Source organism: Danio rerio, chromosome 14 (genome assembly GCF_049306965.1).
Source record: "Danio rerio strain Tuebingen ecotype United States chromosome 14, GRCz12tu, whole genome shotgun sequence".
NCBI classification, from domain to species: Eukaryota; Metazoa; Chordata; class Actinopteri; order Cypriniformes; family Danionidae; genus Danio; species Danio rerio.
In genome coordinates this window covers 53,856,745-53,879,157 of record NC_133189.1, presented here as the reverse complement: position 1 = coordinate 53,879,157, position 22,413 = coordinate 53,856,745, and the positions used below count along the sequence as shown (strand labels likewise).

Here is a 22,413-nt window from a genome sequence, read left to right as displayed (position 1 = left end):
ATGCATGAGGCATGCAGTTCTGTACAACTACGTAACCTATCGGCTTAAAGATATCAGCCTCATTTTGATATCGGACAGATAACGATAACATTACAAATAACATTTATCAGCCGATGATATATCGTGCATCCCTAACTGTCATCATGCCACAGATAAAAGAAATCAGTGATTAGAAATGAGTTATTAAAACTATTATAATTAGAAATGTGTTAATCTTCTTTCCGTTATACTGAAATTTGGGAATAAATATACAGGGCGGCTAATAACTTCAACTGTATATTGTTATATAACAAATGCACAATTGTCATATTTGATCTTTTTTCAATGCTCAAAGGAAAGGCGTGGTAGCAGCAGATCTCACAGAGGATGAATTATGGAGGGCGAAATATGTTTTTGACTCCGCCTTCCATCCAGACACAGGAGAGAAAATGCTGCTGATTGGTCGCATGTCAGCTCAGGTGCCCATGAACATGACCATCACTGGATGCATGATGACCTTCTACAGGTAAATGCTTGCGTGATTTATTATTGATGTAATGCAGTCAAAAGTTTAGGCTCAATAAGATTCTGACCATGTTATTATTTTAGTGCGGAGCAAAGATTGTGATTAAATTGCATCTAAAATAAAAGAGTTTGTGTTGACATGATATATGTGTGTGTATTATTTATATTTACAATTTATATGTGATAGAAGCAAAACAATATGGTTACATATATATATATATACATATATATATATATATATATATATATATATATATATATATATATATATATATATATATATATAACAAGGTGGCTTAATGGTTAGCACTGTGGTGACCTCACTGCAGGAAGGTCGCTAGTTCGAGTCCTGGCTGGGTCAGTTGGCATTTCTGTGTGGAGTTTGCATGTTCTCCCCGTGTTGGCGTGAGTTTCCTCCGGGTGCTCCGGTTTCCTCCACAGTCCAAACACATGTGCTATAGGTGAATTGGGCAAACAAAATTGGCTGTATGAGTGTGAGAGTGTATGTGTGTTTCCCAGTACTGGGTTGCAGCTGGAAGGGCATCCGCTGTGTAAAGCGTATATGCCAGAATAGTTGGCAGTTCATTCTGCTGTGGCGACCCCTGATAAATAAGAGACCAAGCCGAAGGGGGAAAAAAATTTAAATTAATGAATATTAAATAGATGGACAAAAAGACAGAATTTTTGATATTGAATAAATATATAAAATAATATATATAGATAAGTTGATTTGTGATGGATTTGCATTTTGTAACAAAATTTATAAAGAGAAGCATTTTTGCATTTAATTATATTATTGAATTATTTCACTGCACCAAACAACTGCAGGCTTTGCGAGGCGAATAGTCTTCATTTAAACATGTTATAATAAAATAAATCTCACCGATTGTGTAGCTGTAGGATTCTGTGAATGTTTTCTTGATAATAAAAACCAAACTCCTGCGATTAATGAATATTTGTTTTTTTCTGTACTTTCAGAACGACTCCAGCGGTTCTGTTTTGGCAGTGGATCAATCAGTCCTTCAATGCAATAGTCAACTACACCAACAGGAGCGGAGACGCACCAATCACAGTCAAGTGAGGCACTGCAATGCACAAACAACACTTCCATTTCTGCATTTATCTGTAGCTGTGTTTCCATCCGAAGACATGAAGAAAATTAAACAATGATTTTAAATAAGGCTGCACGATACTGTGAGTGTTGAGCATTTCGATATTTCATACATTATAACTAAATAAATGTACTAAAATTAACAATATACTAAAATAAACAGCCAATAGATTCTTTTTGAGCTAATTAAATATATGTAAAGAAAACAATTAGACTTTAAAACACCACAAATTACAAAAAGTCTGATTGTTATTGGCTGTTGTTATCTTCCTCTTGTCTCTCAGCATTAGTGTTTATTTTCAGCTAACAGCATGTACTGGAGAGGTGGGGATGAAGATTGTAAAGGCCATATCGGATTATTCAAATTTGGATAAACAACCTATGCATGCAGCACACAATACAATACAAAATTGGCCCATAAAATTAATTTTGTTTATTGCATTTCTCTGCGATATGGATATTGCATATATTATTACATCGCAATGATTATACATTTTAAATATATTGTACAGCCCTATATTTATTTTATTTCATTTTTTTGTTGTTATATTTATGTATAATATTCAATTTAGTTTATTCAATTCCCCTATAGCGCATGGGTTTGGACTGAGGGAAACCAGAGCACCCGGAGAAAACCCATGACAACACAGGGAGAACATTCAAACTCTATACAGAAATGCCAACTGACCCAGTCAGGACTCGAACCACCGACCTTCTTGCTGTGAGGCGACAGTGCTTACCACTGAGCCACCGTGTCGCCACTTAAATGAACATATTAAGTTTTATATTATTATTATATTATATATTGTCACGTTAACTTAAATATTTAAATTATGCAATATTTATATCGATGTTTTAAAAATATATGAATGCATAACATATTAAATACAGGATTTTACTTGCTGTTTATATATAAAAAGATGCTTTAACTAAATAAATTAAATATTAATAAATTATTATTTTTGTAATTATACAATTTTAACACAATGTTTTACATCATGTAATTGGAAATGACTAGTAAATTTATTCAGATTTTCCCATTGAGCTTTCAGCGTTGACAGAAATAGAGCTGTATTCTGAAGGCGACATCTGTATTAGTTTTTTGGTATTGTTGTTTGAGTCACTATGCCCCTGTGGTAATCAGTAAAGCCTATTAATAAGAAAAATAATAGTGCACAGTTAAATGTAGTTACTATCGTAACTGCACAGAACTCCTTAGAATAAAGTGTTGTCTAATATATCATGTTGCATCAATTTAACTGCAGTTTTTTAAAATGTAATATCCCAAAATGCTCTTAAAATGACTAGGATGGAAACATGGCTTGTGTTCAACATGCTATATCTCTATAACGTCCTAATAAATGTCTTTGCAGCCAGCTTGGGACAGCGTATGTATCAGCCACCACTGGCGCAGTGGCTACCGCTTTAGGACTGAATGCACTAGCAAAGGTTTGTTATAACTTACGAATACCTTTATAAATATATAAACACAGTGTTCATTGCTCCGTGTTCATTCTGACTGTAATAATCATCATGAAAATGACTGAGTGTTTTGTCTTTCAGCATGTGTCTCCACTCATAGGACGCTTCGTCCCGTTCGCTGCTGTCGCTGCTGCTAACTGTATTAATATTCCACTCATGAGACAACGGTAAATAATTCTCTACAACAAACACGGGGAGAGCTCTGACCTGATCTTACTTTGGTTGTCCAGATGTGGTTGTTTGGTGTTGTGATCACAAAATTATTTTATCAAAGCATGCATGCAGGGTGAAGTCAAAATTATTAACCAGGGTGTCTGCAGGGTCTTACAGGGCCATGACACCCCCCAGAGCCCACTCATACACTACGGACAATTTTAGCTTACCCAATTCACCTGTACCTCATGTGTTTGGACTGTGGGGGAAACCGGAGCACGCAGAGAAAACAACACTGGGTGAACATGCAAACTCCACACAGAAACGGCAACTGGTCCAGCTGGGACTCAAAACAGGGACCATCTTGCTGCTGTTAGGCAACTGTGTAGGTTTCCTCTAGGTGCTTCAATTTCCCCCACAGTCCAAACACGTGCGCTATAGGTGAATTGAATAAACTGAATCGACTGTAGTGTATGAGTGTGTATGAGTGTTTCCCAGTACTAGGCTGCAGCTGGAAGGGCATCCGCTGTGTAAAACATATGTTGGAAAAGTTGGTGGTTCATTCCACCAGGCTAACCTTTGATGGATAAAGGGACCAAGCTGAAAGAAAATGAATGAGTGAATGATATGTAGCACTGTGATCCTGAGAGTCATGATATTTCGACGTTACGATATTATCTCCGCACATGTAGCGGAATGACAACAAAGCTAAACGTGACTTGACTTTTATAGCATGGGTCTAACATTTAACGCATGACTATGTTGTGCATCACTGTTTATGTAATAGACATGACATGGTTATGCTCTTTGTGTGTGTGTGTGTGTGTGTGTGTGTGTGTGTGTGTGTGTGTGTGTGTGTGTGTGTTTTAATCAGGGAACTCAAACATGGTATTCCAGTAACGGATGAGAATGACAATCGATTAGGAGAATCTTCAAAGGCAGCTCAACAGGCCATCACACAAGTGGTGGTGTCCCGAATCCTCATGGCTTCTCCGGGAATGGGTTCGTTTTGTCTAAAACTCACTCTCAGTTGAGGGATAGTTCACCCAAAAATGAAAAATGGTAAAAATATTGTAGTTTTATAATGCTAATTAGTTTGTACTGTGTTTGTTTATGGCTTGTATACGTTTGTATTGTAAGTTTTTAGTTTTATACATCAGCTCTTCTGTATTTTGAAGCCATCCTTTGTATTAACAGTGAGGATCACAGTGGAAATAAGCCGAGGAATGTATTATGTTTTTATACTCTATAGTTTTGGGGCAGCCCCGTGGCGCAGTGGGTAGCTCTATCGCCTCGTAGCAAGAAGGTCGCTGGTTCGAGCCTTAGCGGTCTCAGTTGCCATTTCTGTGTAGAGTTTGCATGTTCTCCCCATGTTGGTTTCCTCCGGGTGCTCCGGTTTCCCCCAGAAGTCCAAAGACATGCACTATAGGTGAATTGGATATGCTAAATTGTCTGTAGTGCATGTGTGTGAATGAGAGCGTATGGGTGTTTCCCAGTTATGGGTTGCAGCTGGAAGGGCATCCGCTGCGTAAAACGCATGGATGAGTTGGTGGTTCATTCCATTGGCGACCTCTAATTAATAAAGGGACTAAGCTGAAAAGAAAATGAATGAATGAACTCCATAGTTTTACATCAAGATGTATGGGATACTTTGTATTATTGTACAGTTTTTTAAATCATGTTAAATAAAATTCAGCTCAGTTTATTCATAATATTTACCAAATCTTACATGGTTTAATTTCTGTTTATGTTTTACACAAAAGAAGATATTTTGAAGAATGTCGGAAACCTGTAGCCATTCATATCAATAGTAGGAGAATAAAAATTCCATGGAAGTCTACCGATTTTCCAACATTGTTTAAAATATCTCCTTTTGTGTTCAAAAGCAGAAACTCAAACCAGTTTGGCACAAGTCAGGGGTGATAAAATAAGAATTTTCCTTTTTTGGGTGAACCATCCCAATTTTACCCTTTTTGGGTGAGCTAAGCTGATGATAGTCAAATATATTTTGCAGTAATGCTTATGAAATCTGAGATCATATATAATATCTATGATACAAAATCCAATTTAAAATGGGGCTACTTCAGTCAACTAAAGCCATCTGTTAGTAAATCAAATAAAAAAAAAAAAAATATATATATATATATATATTCAGCCTTTACTGTACCTAGGGTCTTTTGCACATGATATGTTGATGTTATTGAAGTGCATGTCTGGTAATGCAAAAATTCTTTTAATTAATGTTTTGTTCATCTTTCTTCATCCTTTAGCCATTCCTCCATTTTTAATGAACTCTTTGGAAAAGAAAGCTTTCCTGAAGGTACATTTTAAACATGATTTGTTTACATGACTGAAAGTATTAAAGAGGCCGTATGGTGCTATTTTAAAATGCTGATACCACCAGTGTGCAGCATCCACTTGGATGATGTGACGACTGCCACAGGACAACGGTGCCAGTGCGCTCACCACACACCAGCTACAGGTGGAGTGTAGAGACAGTGATAGAGCCAATTCAGTGGATGGAGATGAGGCCATGATGGTTAAGGGCTTATAGAGAGAATTTGGCCAGGACACCAGGGTTACACCTCTACTTTGTTTCAATTTACTATGATCTTCTATGTGAATCTGCTTTGACAAAATCTACATTGTAAAAGCGCTATAGAAATAAAGCTGAATTGAATTGAATTTACCAGAAGTGCCATAGGATTTTTAATGACCACAGGAGCTCGGTTTAACGTCTCATCTGAAAGACGGCGCTCGCTGACAGTATAGTGTCCCCTTCACTATATTGGGGCATTAGGACTCACACAGATCACAGGTTGAGCGCCCCCTGCTGCAATCACTAACACCACTTCCAACAGCAACCTAGTTTTCCCATGTGGTCTCCCATCCAGGTACTGACCAGGCTCAGCCCTGCTTAGCCTAAGTGAATAACTAGTCTTGGGCTGCAGGGTGAAACGGTTGTGGCTCTAATTGTGATTGGCCGAACATCCTAAGTGTGTGCCAGAAACGTAAATGCAAATTTAATAATGTTGTGTGCGTTTCACTGTATCTGCTTGAGCCAAATTCTGAAAATTTGGATCATCAAGCAGATCAAAACCAACTTTCCTGGCTTTACTTCAGCATCTGAGTAGCATTATGATGATTTCCAGTTGTGAGATGGGGGTATGCAGAATTAATATATGGATTAAATGAATGTGTTTAAAGCAGTTCTGGATCGGATAAAATAAAGAAATAAATTCCTTTTTGGGAGACTTTGAGTTGAACATTTGTAAATCTCAAGCATGTACAGCTTAAACTCAAAGCATCATATGGCCTCTTTAGCGAACACTGCAGCCTTAGCAGAATGCACAAACACTCACACACACACACACACACACACACTCACTCACACATATACACATTCACACACTCCCTCTCACACATACACGACTACAGTGTCTGCTTGAGTGCATCAGCTCTTACAATGGCCCCATAGAATCATGGGCTTTGTTGCCAGGTTGATTTTTTTCCCCCCTCTTATTTTTTTTTCAGAGGTTTCCATGGATGAGTGCACCCATTCAAGTTGGCTTGGTTGGGTTTTGGTGAGTTGCCAAAAATAGACTTAACATTTAATAAATGCTTATTTTCAGACAGGCATTCAAGAACTTATGACCCATGCCTTTTTTCTTTTTAGCCTGGTGTTCGCAACCCCGCTGTGCTGTGCGTTATTCCCACAAAAGAGGTGAGATCTTTCTCCAAATAGCCTGAAAATTAGTGCATAGGCCATGTACACACTGCGGCTGAACTCGTGGCTTTTGTGGTGCATATCTAGCTGAATTTTACAACCAAATTAACTCAAGTAATGCAAATAATGAGGACTGCATGTACAAAAATTAACAGGCGTCTCATTTTATAAACGTGCCGTATGCACTAAACAAGGGCAGATAAGTGTGCACGCCACTTCCTATGCAATAATTGTGATCTATAAAAAACAAACTTGAAGAGGGAACGTGCACAGCTGCAAGTAAACATATTTAACTTATTAATACTGACTTAATTTAACCGTTTTAATTTCTCATATGAGCCATAATCAGTTATAAATATATTACAATTAATACTGGTGTAGGTTCACTTTTAGGAAGGTTTCTATTTAATTTCATAAATCATACGCCTGATTGTTTATGATAGGTTAAAAAAACAACAATTATTACCACAAACATGCAAAATAATGCAAATATATTAAGCATTTTGGATTATTTACAATAATAATGGATTCAGTTTACTGACAATTATAGTTTTGTCAGATCACAGGTGTCAAACCTAGTTTCAAAAGGGCCGCAGCTCTGCACAGTTTAGTTCCAACCCTAATTAAACACACCTGATCAAACTAATTGAGTCCTTCAGGCTTGTTTGAAACCTACAGGTAAGTGTGTTGGAGCAGGGTTGGAACTAAACTGTGCAGGGCTTCAGCCCTCCAGGAATTGAGTTTGACACCCGTCATAGATCATACTACAGTTTATGAAAAACGGTAATAATAATGGATTTATTTATTCATTTTCCCTCGGCTTAGTCTTTTTATTCATCAGGGGCTGCCACAGTGGAATTAACCGCCAACTTACTCAGCATATGTTTTACGCAGAGGATGCCCTTCCAGCTGCAACCCAGTACTAGGAAACACCCATACATCTTCATTCACACTCATACAATACAGCCAATTTAGTTTATTCAATTCTCCAGTGCCGCATGTGTTTTTACTGAGGGAGGGAACTGGAGCACTCGGAGGAAACCAACACGGGGAGAACTTGCAAACTCCACACAGAAATGTGTGGAGGAAGGGCAAGACAACAAATATGTTTATATTGCTTTAACTTATATTAAGTTAATCAGGTTTCAACTGAATTTTAAGTTATACAAAGTTTAACTTAATATTTTTAGTCCGTTTGATTAATGGAGTTGAGATGACTAGAGGGTGGCACGGTGGCTCAGTGGTTAGCACTGTCACCCCACAGCAAGAAGATCGCTGGTTCGGGTCCCGGCTGCACCAGTTGGCATTTCTCTTTAGAGTTTGCATGTTCTCCCCGTGTTGGTGTGGGTTTCCTCCAGGTGCTCCAGTTTCCCCTCAGTCCAAACACATGCGCTGTATGTGTGTGAATGAGTGTGTATGGGTGTTTCCCAATAACGGGTTTCAGCTGGAAGAACATTTGCTGTGTAAAACATATGCTGGATGAGTTGGTGGTTCATTCCACGGTGGCGACCCCTGATAAATAAGGAACCAAGCTGTAGGAAAATGAATGAATGAAGTTGAGATGACTAGAAAGTACATTTAAAAAACAAAAAAATGAAGGGAGCAAGAAATATTTTGGCATCACTTTATTTTGATGCCAACTTTATCACATTTTGTTGAATTTAAGTTACAGTAATTGTGATTAGATTATAAAGTAGACTGTTGGGTTGGGGTTAGTGTAAGTTGGCATGTACTTGCAAAGTTTCTTATAATCAGTTAAATGTCTGTTGAAGGAGCAGCATCAGCAGATATTAGGCAGACAGTCTACTAATACTCAAATGACAAGTAATTGGCATGCACAGTAGATGCAATGCAACTTTTAGTCAACAAAATGTGCAATAGGCCATTTTCACATTTCCAAGTTTCTTAGTAGTGGAAGTTTTCATAGATGGGTAAAATTAGAGTGCAGTGAATAGGAGAATACAACAAATATTTTTTTACAATATTTTTACAATCTAACGGCAGCCAGAAGACAGAATAACCTCAAATTTACTCACCCCCTGCATTAGAAACACCTTGCATAAGTGGCAATTCATTTTTTTGTAATTTGAAGCGAATGTGATGAAAAAATAAATAAATAAATAAATAAAAAACATTAAAAGCTTTCAAGGATTTAACATTATGATGACCGTTAAGCAAGTCAAAACAGGCTTGTAAAAAGGGTCCATCAAAATAAAGCCTTACCAATAATTTTTTTTGTAAAAAGCGATTACTAAAAACAGCTCTAAAAATTACAAGTTGATTTTACTTAAAAATGTAAGTATTTAACTTAGAGCTGTTAAGTTCAGCTAATTTAATGTTTATAATTATACATGTAGTTCATTTACTTAATAATTTGAAGGCAATGAGTTTACTCACTTGTTCAACTAATTGCTTTTTACAGTGTAGATAATAGAATAGCTCTCAATTCATGCTAAAATCAGAATTGAACTTCATCTGTGAAAACTGGACTGAGGCAGATTCAGTTTGCTAGAACTTCATCTATGTTAAGCTGTTTTGACACAATCTACATTGCAAAAGTGCCATAGAAATAAAGATGAATTGAATATAAAAAGTCACAATTTCCTAATTATACTATTTCTGCAGTGGTGGAAACACTGAGCACACTTTCGAAGCCTTACCGTCTATGTGTGGCCTTGAAATCTTTTTGTTTTTTTAATAATTTGAAATGATTAATTTTGCTTTGTAAAGGATTCATCATTGATTGATTGATAATTCATCATAATTTATTTTCTTTTTTTGAAAACAACTTGTAAAATTGTATTAATTTTGGGGTAATCCTTTACAACAGGGTTGCATTGGTTAATAATGCATTTACTAACATGAACAAACAACGAACGATACATCTATTACAGTATTTGTTACAGTCATTCATTGTTAGTTCATGTTAACTCACGGTGCATTAGCTAATGTTAACAAGCATGCATTTGGATGTTAATAATGCATTATTAAATGCTGACCTATAAGTACAAGTATTGCTCATAATTATTTCATGTTAGTAAATACACTAACTAATGAAACCTTATTGTAAAGTGTAACCAATTTTGGCTCCAATTTAAATGATCATTAATTACTCATATCAAATTGTTTGTACTTTGTTTGGTTGGTTTAGTTGTCTGTAGGAATAATCAATAATCAGCATATCCGACTTATCGCACAGCACATGAACATGACCTCAATCACTTTTGGTGATGCAATATATATCACCCATACAAAAAAACAACAACTTCAGCAACATTTCAGCTGATTGTGCAACCTCTCTATCTCTATTGCAGTGGCTCTCAAAGAAGGGGTCGGGACCCACAGAGGGGTCGCGGGACAATGAAGTGGTGGAGGGTGGGGGGGGGGTTTCGCTTGGCGATTTCCAAAAATCTATTTTTATTAAACCAAAAATTACCATATTTTATCCATAACCTACTGAAAAGAAAAAAAAATTGTCATTTATAGTTACTATATATTGCTGTATATAGTTACTATAGTAGCTTATAGTTCTATTGGATTGCGACCCCTGTGGTCATTACATTTATATTAGACACACAGCAATAGCGTCAGATGCAGCAGATTGATTTTATAACACCAGGTTAAACTTTCTGGCTTATTTACAGCACTGACATACATTACAAAAAAATCAACGAAGAATAGACTTGGGTCTATTGATGCGTGTGCGCCATTGCATGCCAGCTTATTGTATTTATAACCACCTCAGAAGATATTGGGGGTCGCGAGTCACTGGCATTGTTATTTTGGGGTCGCAGGCTGAAAAGTTTGGAAACTCCTGCTCTACTGGAGGTGTCAGTGTCAGTTAAAGAAACAGTATAGTATTTTACTATGAATTACTATAGTATAATCTCATGTGGGTGTCTGACAGCTGACAATAGATCTGGTAGCAGATATCGCAGCCTCTGTTACTCTTTCCCTTGCATTTTATGTTAACATTTATTATTATTTATTTAGGATATGCTTTTTCACATTCTGATTTCAATGCCTCTTTATTAAATTGTTAAAACGACTATAATTAAATTAAATATTCTTAAGAATAAAATCTGACGTGTTCTTTGGAGGAGTGCACTTGCATTGTGATGATATTATATTGTCATTCTGGCTTTATGAGTGGCATAAAATAGTCTTAAAATAACAATAATATAGTTTATCACAATATATTTTGGTGTAATACATCATACAAAAAAACAATAGATATCATGACAGACCTAGTTGTCTGTTTTTATGTTGTACTCTAAGGCAGGGGTTCCTAAACTTTTCAGCCCGCAACCCCTAAAATAACAATGCCAGTGATTCGCAACCCCCAATATCCTCTAAGGTGGTTATAAATACAGAAACGTTGCATGCAATGGCACACACACACACACCAATAGACCCAAGTCTATTCTTCGTTGCAGGGCTCAACAATAAGGACTCCCCGGTGGCCCGGGGCCAGCGTGAAAGACACTCGGGACAGTAGACAGGATTGTTACTGGCCCCTATCGGCCAGTAACGATGAGAATGTTTTTTTTGTAACCTGGTAACAACCAGTACAGTGAAAAGATGGCAACATGGTGGCAAATTTAAACAATGAGGCTAAAAGAAAACGTTTCTAAAGGCTTAGAAGCAGACCATTACATGGGTACAAAATTAAGAAACTGAAAAAAAGAACAAAAAAAAACAGTTGTCAGTTTGGCAAGCCATTTTTATAAAAAGTTATTTAGAATTGCATTAAAACACCAGCACATTTTTCATACTGCTCTTTCATTTGCATAAAATCTTGAATTTTGCTCATTATACATTTATTAACATATTTAAAATGTTTAAATTCTAGATTCACAGGCATAATTTTGCCACTATTTAAAATATGTGGCTAAGAAATAGCTATTAACTTTTTTGTTTTTTTGGTGGGGCTAGTGAAAATTTTGACAGGGCAAGTAAAAATCTTAAGCAATGGCCCGATCGGACCCGTATAAAAAATCCTTAGCGTTGAACCCTGCGTTGAATTTTTTGTAATGTATGTCAGTGCTGTAAATAGGCCAGAAAGTTTAACCTGGTGTTATAAAATCAATCTGCTGCATCTGACGTTATTGCTGTGTCTTTAATGTAATGTAATGACCCCAGGGGTGGCAATCCAATACAACTAGCAACTATAAGCTACAATAGTAAATATATACAGTTGTACATAGTAACTATAAACTATAAAAAATTTTTTTTTAGTAGGTTATGGATAAAATATGGTAATTCTTATGGTTTAGTAAAAATAAATAGATTGTTGGAAATCACTAGGGGCCTCATGTACGAAGACTTGCGTGGAAATCTTACTAAAACATTTTGTACGCACAAAGCTGTAAATGTGCGTACGCAGAAAAAAATTCAGATGTATGAAACACTGCGTACGCCGAATCTCATGCATATTCTTTTGTACATCTGAATGAACGTGAAACTGAGCGCAACATGCACGAGCACAAAACCCCTCCCTGCCTCCTCCCCTTTATGAATATGCTAATGACTATGCTAATGGAAAAACCCAACGAAAAAGCAATGGAAAAAGCAAGCAAAAAGAGAAACTTTGAACAGAATGTGAATTGGAGGTGCTGCTTTCAGAGGTAGACCGGAGAAAAGCGGTGTTATTTGCAAGTTTGTTCTCCGGAATTAACAACAAAAGAAAAAAATAGAGTGGGAGAGTTTAGCTGATGCGGTTAACACAGTTGGGTCTGAACATCGCACTGAGTGCATCAAAGATAGAAATAGTGTGGTTTATATCTGTAAAATGTTGCGGTACCCTTACTAGTCTCAGTGGCGCAGCTTGTAAGACGCATGTGATCATGAATTGATACATTCGAGCATGAACTCGGCTCGAATCCAGTGTCTGATGATTTCTTTCTTGTTTTTTCCCCCGCAACATATCAGATTTTGCCAACTATTTATCACGAGAAAGACAAGTAGGAATCATCAATAAGTTCATATCAATAAGCATCATATTTTATTTGCACATTTATTGAATAGAAATGTTTCTGATTCACGCATGCAAATTCATCTTCAGATAGTGTCTTTATAGCTATGTGCGTGCAGTAGATTGCTCAGATTACATTGGGAAAACAGGCGACTGCTGCAAATTGAGCTTTAATGTTTGGCTGGTCAACTGTATGGTATGGAAACCTTATATACCTGCTGAACCCGTCTCATACAGCTGCCATTGCAAGGCTCAGACACTTTGTAGAGAGGAATTTAACACAACTGCCTCTAGGAGTCGCCAATGGAAATAAAACAGACACGCACAAAAAATGTGCGTACGCCAGCCAGAAAGCTGCCGTGAAGCTGCGCACATTCCCACGTTCAGTTCATTGTTAGTAAATCCAAACGTGAGCGATTCTGAGCGTGAAACCTGGCGTACGCAAAGTTTTTGTGCATACGCAGCGTTGATACATGAGGCCCCAGGTGACCCCCGTTCATTGTCCTGCGACCCCCACTTTGAGAACCACTGCTCTAAGGGACCCCATCGAAAATGAGATTGTTCATCATCTCAAGCGGCTATCCCATTTACTAAAATTCAACTGAATAAATCCTAATTCATTATTTTGCATCATTCCTCCAGCTCTATGGCAGTGAGCCGCCTGGAGCCGGAGTTGCAAGAGAAGATTCGAGCCAGTCATCCTGGAGTAGAGACGGTTTATTTCAACAAAGGACTGTAGAAACAAACCCCGGTGAACCTGCTTACTGCTGTAAAAGTTTCACGTACCATCTAAAAACATCTCTTTGTGTGCCAAAGTTCACCCGTTCCTCTCCAGGACATCCCGACTCAGTCATTTTGTAAGAGATTTTTTTAATTTTATTTCCGTTTTAATTGTTTTTAAGCTGATTATTGTTGTTGCCGATCTGTGTCTTTTGTCTGACGTGTATGACGGTGCTCTCTGCTGTTTATATGTACACGCTCTAGAAAATGCTGGGTTGCTGTAACTCTTGATACCTTTTAGAAATATTAACCATCTCTGATACCGTGAGGGGAAAAGTAATCCCAAAACATTAAGAGCTTACAGTTTTGATTTGATTCATTTCAAGTAGTATAACCCACTCTTTCAAACGCATTTGGAAACACAAATGGATTTCATCATAATCAATAAAACATCTTCATATCTGTGTAAACTCACAAATAACTATTGATTTTAATTAGTTGGAAATGGAGCAGGATGAAGCACAAGGTTATCCGCTTGTTAAGTCATGACATGAAATACTGTTTCCGGCTCCAAGCTGCTACTCATTTTGATATTCGTTTATGACCACTTTTTAGACATATCACACATTAAAGTGAATTTTATATAAAATCATGAAGTACACAACAGTCTTTGGACTTCTGCATTACAGGCACCAATATTTTAACAATTTCTAAAAATATTTAAAAAAACACTTTCTGCCAATCGGGTATTAGGTATGGATGGAGACAGACAGACAGACAGACAGACAGACAGACAGACAGACAGACAGACAGACAGACAGACAGACAGACAGACAGACAGACACACACACACACACACACACACACACATTTATATATACATACATAAATATACCCACACACTTATATATGCATACATAAATACACACACACACACACGCGCGTATAAACAAACATGAATATACATACACACACACACACACACACACACACACACACACACACACACACACACACACACACACACACACATGCGTATATACAAACATAAATACACACACCCACACACACACACACACATATTTATATATACATACATAAATACACACACACACACACACACGCGTATATACAAACATAAATACACACACCCACACACACACACACACACATATTTATATATACATACATACATACACACACACACACACACACACACGCGTATATACAAACATAAATACACACACCCACACACACACACACACACAGACATTTATATATACATACATAAATACACACACACACACACACACATATTTATATATACATACATAAATACACACACACACACACACAAATATTTATATGTACATACATAAATACACACACACACATATTAATATATGCATACATAAATAAATACACACACACACAAATTTATATATACATACATAAATACACAGACACACACACATTTACATACATACACACACTCACACACACACACACACACACACACACACACACACATATATATATATATATATATATATATATATATATATACACATACATACACACACACACACACACACACACAGAAGGCAGAATTATTAGAACCCCTTTGATTTGGTTTTGATTTATTTTAATATTTCCCAAATAACATTTAACAGAGCAAGGAAATTTTCACAGCATGTCTGATATTATTTTTTCTTCTGGAGAAAGAAGTGCCGTGGGATTTTTAATGATAACAGAAAGTCAGGACCTCGGTTTAACGTCTTATCCAAAAGACGGCGCTCGCTGACAGTATAGTGTCTCCTTCACTGTACTGGGGCATTAGGACTCTCAGGTTAAGCGCCCCCTGCTGGCCTCACTAACACCACTCCCAACAGCAACCTAGTTTTCCCATGTGGTCTCCCATCCAGGTAGCTTCTGCTTAGCTTCAATGAGTAACCGGTATTGGTCTCTAGGCGTTCCCAGGCCAGCATGTTCTGGGTCCTCCCCGAGGCCTCCTCCCGGTGGGACCTGCCTGGAACGACTCCCTAGGTAGGTGTCCAGGAAGCATCTGAAACAGATGCCCAATCCACCTCAGCTGACTTCTCTCAATGTGGAGGAGCAGCGGCTCTACTCCGAGCTCCTCCGGTGTGACAGAGCTCCTCACCCTACCACCCTCATTTCGGCCGTTTGTATCCAAGATCTTGTCCTTTAGGTCATGACCCAAAGCTCATGACCATAGGTGAGAGTAGGAACGGAGATTGACCGGTAAATGGAGAGCTTTGCCTTTTGGCTAAGCTCCTTTACCACAACAGACCAGTAATGCTGCCGCTGCACCAATCCGCCTGTCAGTCTCACGCTCCATCCTTCCCTCACTCGAGAACAAAACCCCAAGATACTTGAACTCCTCCGCCTGGGGTAAGGACTTTCCTCCAAACTGGAGATGGCAAGACGCCTATTTCCAGTGGAGCACCATGGCCTCGGAGGTGCTGATTCTCATCTCAGCCGCTTCACACTCGGCAGCAAACCGCTCCAGTGCATGCTGAAGGTTCATGTCCAATGATGCCAACAGAACTTAATGGGAGTATTCCCAACCAGTCCACATCTTAATATTACACTCTAAAAAATATGGGGTTATTTTTTTCTACCCAAATCTTGGGTTGAGGCATTTGGGTAATTTTGGGGGCTATTTTCAGAGTCTTGGGTAGTTTAAACCCAGCTGGGTCAAATCAACTCAAAGCAGGGGCTGACTGGGATACCACATATTGTGTAATTTGTTTAAATGCAATGAAAATAGTGTAACATAAACGCAGATTCCTTGCATTTTCAGATGATTAAAATGAGATTTATGCTCATAACAGACCTTTCAGAATTTAAAAATTTATTACTAGCACCTTTTGTATACCTTTAATCAAAGCTGCACATCCCTCACCGTACTTTAGTGATGCCGGGTCAAACCAACACAATTGCTGGGTCATCTTTTCCAGGCATTTTTGGATCAAATTAAGCTATTATTTAAGTAAAAATAACCAATTATTGGGTAGAGAAAACCATTTATGGGGTTAAAAATAATAACCCAATTAATTGGGTTAATTTAACCCCTGTTGTGTTCTGTCCCATATTTACCCAGCAGTGGGGTTAAAAACAACCCAATTTGGGTAGTTTTTAACCCTGTGTTTTTTAGAGTGTATTATTAACTATTATTATTAAATGGATCAGAACTAACATGGATTTTTTAAATTAACTAATTCATAATCAATTCTTAAAAAAATTAACTAATTACCAATATATATTTGACCGATTTGAGGGAGATTACCTATCAACTTTAGAGATTTAAAGGACAAAAAAGGGGACAAAACACACACATATACACACTCAACAAGTGAGAGAACCAAACATTATTGATACAAATCAAAGACAAGCTTGTACAGTTTTAAATATTTACGTATCAATATTTTTGACACTAATATGGAAAAACCCAACAGTTGGGTTAAAAAGTGTCATTTAAATTTGGTTAAAAACCCGTCACTGGTATCGTCCACATTTGACCCAATATTGGGTTACAACAACCCAGCATTTTTTTTTTTTGTTTGTTTTAAGAGTGCACAAAGTATTTTTTTCTTCTTCCAGAAATCATTTTGTATGATGCCAGATTATTCCATGATGTGCCATTCAATGTTATTTTCTGTGAGGATCAAAAGCGGCAGGCTTGTATCGCATCAGTGTTGTTGTTAGTATTTCACGGGAGTTGCAGTTTATAAGGTACTGCCAAAGTTCATTTCATCTCCAAGAAAAGTCAAGCGACCTCTTAAAAAAATGACAATAGTGCAATCTGTTTAAAACCTTTGCCAAATATAAACCTCTGCTGCGCATTTCTTTAGATGCAGGTTTAATACAGCGATAAACTCCAGCATGGGTTTTCAGAAGACTTTGATCTATTTTACTATCCTCAGTATTTGAGTTAAACTCTTAGGATGTTTGTGTGTGCGTGTGCGTGTGTGTGCGTGTGTGTGTGTGTGTGTGTGTGTGTGTGTGTGTGTGTGTGTGTGTGTACATATAATTTCTGCCTGCCGATGGTGCATGAACAAACTTTTTTGTAAGTAAAAAAACAATGTGAGGTTAAAATTCATTGACTGTTCCAAAGTCCACTCCTCTAGCAGCTCAAAGTAACTTTGTTATTTTGCAATGCAAATTGCCATTTATTTCAAAACCGTGCCATATTTTTGTTGTTTCTCAGGCCTCACGTTTCACGTCTTTAAATAACTAGAATGATTAGTATTGTGGTTAATGATGACTAAAGGAATATAAAAAGTGCTCGTTTCATGTATTTGTACACATTGAGAAAGTGTTTTCCATTGCCTTTCTGTAAATCCTATTATGGCCAAAAGTACACAAACAGGCCTTTTGATTTGAACATTCAAGTCACTTTTGAGGAGAAATATTAAAGCAACTGCATCAGTGTTGGGCAAGTTACTTCAAAAACTGTATTAAAAACACAAGATTTAATTTTTCAGACAAAGTAATTTGAAGTTACTCAATTTATTCAGATTTTAGGTAGTATTGAGTCTTAATTTTCGTGTAAATTAAAAAACTTAAGACTCAATACATCTTAAAATTCCTATGAATTTAAATAAAATCCCAATGAATCGAGACATTTCAAAAAACTGTACTTAAAATTCTTTTCAGACAAATTGAGAAAATAAATTTATAGGGATTTTAAGGATTTTTAAGGATATTGAGTCTTACTCAAATTACTTTGTCTAAAAAGTATTGAAATTACTCGATAATACTCAATACTACTTAAAATCCCTATAAATCTTAATTAAATATGAATAAATTGAGTAACTTAAAAATATACTTAAATTACTTTTCAGACAAATGAGAAAAAATAGGGGTTTTATTGGGATTTATGGGGATTTTAATAGTATTGAGTTTTACTTATGGTGTAATTAAATTACAAAATTAAATTACTTTTCTTCAATTACTTTTCTTACTTGTTTAAAAAAAGTAATTTGATTACTCAAGACTCAATAGTGCATAAAATTCCTATAAATCTTAATAAAATCCCAATAAATTGAGTTACTTAATGTATTTAAATTACTTTTCAGAAAAAGGAATGAGAAAAAAAATTCTAGATTTTATTGCGAAATATAGGACGTTTATAGGACTCAAATTAGTTTGTCTAAAAAGTATTGAAATTACTCGATAATACTCAATACTACTTAAAATCCCTATAAATCTTAATTAAATATGAATAAATTGAGTAACTTAAAAATATACTTAAATTACTTTTCAGACAAATGAGAAAAAATAGGGGTTTTATTGGGATTTAAATAGTATTGAGTCTTAATTATTGAGTATTTAAATTACTTTTCTTATTACTAATCCAAAAAAAATTAATTAATCAATAAGACTCAATACTACTTAAAATCCCTATAAATCTCTATAAAATCCCAATAAATTGAGTAACTTCAAAAAATGTATTTAAATTACTTTGTCTAAATAATTATATGCTTTTTTAAGTAACTCAATTTATAAAGGTTTCATAGGAATTTTATATTGATTCTTATTAAATTACTTTTCTTGTTACTTATCAAAAAAAAGTAATTTAATTACTCAATAAAACTCGGTACTACTTAAAATCCTTATAAATCTTATAAATAAATTGAGTTTCTTAAAAAAAATAAAAAATAAAAAACTATGTAAATTACTTTTCAGACAAAGTAATAAGAAAACAGATAAATTTATTGGGATTTTATTAAGATTCATAGGAGTTTTAAGAGTATAGTGAGTTTGTCTCAATACTACTTAAAATCCCTATAAATCTCAATTAAATCTCAATAAATTGAGTTACTTTAAAAATGCACTTCAATTAATTTTCAGACAAATGAGAAAAAAATCGATTTATAGGGATTTTATTGTGAATTATATGAATTTTAGATAATATTGAGTTTTACTTACCGAGTAATTAAATTACTTTTCTTATTACTTTGTTTAAAAAAGTAATTGAATTACTCAAGACTCAATACTACATAAAATTCCTATAAATCTTAATAAAATCCCGATAAATTGAGTTACTTAAACTGTATTTAAATTACTTTTCAGACAAAGAAATGAGAAAAACAACAACTTTTTTTGAAGAAACTTAATTTATTGGGATTTATAGGAAGTTTATGTAGTATTGAGTTTTAATTATTAAGTATTTAAATAAAATTTCTTATTACTTTGTCTGAAAAGTGATTTAATTACTCATTAAGTAAGACTCAATACTACTAAAATCCCTATAAATCTCAATAAAATCCCAATACATTGAGTTTTTAAAAAAAAAAAAAAACTATGTAAATTACTTTTCAGACAAAGTAATGAGGATAAAAAGATACATTTATTGGGATTTTATTAAGATTTACAGGAATCTTAATAGTATTGAGTCTTACTTAAGTAACTAAATTACTTTTCTTATTAATTTGTCTGAAAAGTACTCAATACTACTTAAAATCCCTATAAATCTCAATGCATAGACTATAGAAACTATTTTTGTTTTTAAATTCAAGTAAAACATTTTTTTAAGTATTAAATAAAATAATAAATGGTATGGATGAAATATGGTGTCATTGCTTTCAAAAGTGTAATGTTTGATCGATATATTATTTAGTCATTAATTTCCTACTCGATTTATTGTTTATCCAGCATGTGCAATTGTCCTGATGAATGAAACCTTCAGTTGAATTATTCTGAAAAATATATTGCATAATATTAATAAAAACGACTACTCTGAAATTACTTATACAGATCTGTTGAATTCATATACATTAGGGCACATATTTAATAATTAGCAACTGTGATTAGATTACTGAAAAGTAATCCCTGGTCCTTTTTCAGCTAAACAAAACCACCCATCACTGAACTGCGTATTGAGAATTACATTTTAAGCTCATATAATATTATAAAAATCTAACCTACCAGCACAATTAGTTTAAAATGCAATTCTTTGATGAACACTATTAGGAAACAATGCAATCTGTTTAATCAGCAAACATGCTTCTGGTTTTAAAGATGAGGATTTTTCTATGTACATTCAGCTGTATTTTTAGATTTGTGAACTTTGCAATAATTGACTTGTTCTCCATGTGTTGTTTAAATGTTTAATGTGTAACCTACTGATGGTTATCTGTGCTGTTGTGATGTTCACGTTTGTTCAGTTGATGAATGTAGTGTTGGCAGTAATGAAATCAAACTGAGATCTAGTTGGCTTTTTGGTTTTAAGTGTGACAAAATAACCCATGTGCTTCAAAATGTCCCTGCAAGTTTTCAGTATTACACATCAGCTCATATGTTAGACAGTAAATACACTGTAAAATAAGATGTTGTCTCGTTTCTAGTCTAAATATCTAACAATTAATAAACCAAGAAGCATTTTCTAGACCAGCAAAAGATATTGTCTTGTTTTCAGAAATAATAAGGTAAAATTAAGTGAGTTTTCATTAAAACATGCAAAATAATCTTGTTTTTTGCTTTGAGATGAGTTTATTTTGCTTGTTTTAAGGAAAAATTTTGTGGCCAAAATACACAAACAGGCCTTTTCATTTGAACATTCAAGTCACTTTTGAGGACAAATATTAAAGCAACTGCATCAGTGTTGGGTGAGTTACTTCAAAAACTGTATTCAAATTACTTTGTCTAAAAAATTGCATACAGTTTAATTCAATTTATTGAGATTTATATGGATTTTAAATAGCATTGAGTCTTAATTTTTGAGTAATTAAATCACTTTTCTTATTATTTTGTCTGAAAAAATTACTCAATAAGTAAAATCTTTATAAATTTCAATAAATTGAGTTATTTAAACTGTATTTAAAATACTTTTCAGACAAAGTAATAAGGAATAAATACTACTTTTCGAAATAACTCAATTTATAGGGATTTTATTGGGATTTATAGGAATTTATTGAGTCTTAGAGTACTAAAATTACCTTCTAATAAGTTTAATTACTCAATACTACTTAAAATTACTATGAGACCTCTATAAATTAAGTAACTTCAAAAACCAAAATTTTATTATTTAGAGAAAGTAACTGAAATACAGTTTAAGTAACTCAATGTATTAAGATTTATAGGGATTTTAAGTAGTATTGAGTCTTGAGGAATTAAATTACTTTTTCAGACAAAGTAATAAGAAAAGTAATTTATTAATCAATAATACTCAATACTATTTAAATTCCTATAAATCCCAATAAATACTTTTTTTTTCGAAGTAACTCGATTTATAGGGATTTTACTGAGATTCATAGAAATTTAAGTATGATTGAGTGTTACTTTGAGCAATTAAATTACTTTTTTAGATAAAGTAATAAGAAAAGTAACTTAATTACTAAATAATTAAGACTCAATACTACTTAAAATTCCTATGAAACCTCTATAAATTAGTAACTTCAAAAACCAACATTTAATTATTTAGAGAAAGTAACTGAAATACAGTTTAAGGATTTAAATATAATTTAAATATATAATTTAAATATAGTGATTTAAAGTAGTATTGAGTCTTGAGTAATTAAATTACTTTTTTTCAGACAAAGTAATAAGAAAAGTAATTTAATTACTCAATAAGACTCAATACTATTTAAATTCCCATAAATCCCAATAAAACCCCAATAGTTTTTTTCTCATTACTCAATTTAAATACATTTGTTTCTTTTGAAGTAACTCGATTTATTGGGATTTTATTTAGATTAATAGGAATTTAAGTATTAT

At 34.7% G+C, this 22,413-nt stretch overlaps 1 protein-coding gene across 6 annotated transcripts in view; it reads left to right on the top strand.

Moving 5' to 3' along the window:
* The window catches only part of sfxn1 (sideroflexin 1), a 37,295-nt gene extending 17,311 nt beyond the window's left edge, over window positions 1-19,984 (top strand). Inside the window, exons 3-12 of one of the 6 annotated variants that reach the window (XR_012389473.1) lie at window positions 335-505; window positions 1,483-1,581; window positions 2,989-3,064; window positions 3,179-3,264; window positions 4,125-4,252; window positions 5,521-5,570; window positions 6,785-6,834; window positions 6,927-6,974; window positions 13,594-13,808; window positions 17,296-19,984. Coding sequence is in view for 2 of the 6 variants with exons in the window: in XM_005169627.6 (XP_005169684.1) it covers window positions 335-505; window positions 1,483-1,581; window positions 2,989-3,064; window positions 3,179-3,264; window positions 4,125-4,252; window positions 5,521-5,570; window positions 6,785-6,834; window positions 6,927-6,974; window positions 13,594-13,690 (805 nt within the window). In the remaining 4 variants the exon portion in view is untranslated. 6 annotated transcript variants of the gene reach the window in all.
* The last annotated feature ends 2,429 nt before the right edge of the window (window positions 19,985-22,413 follow it).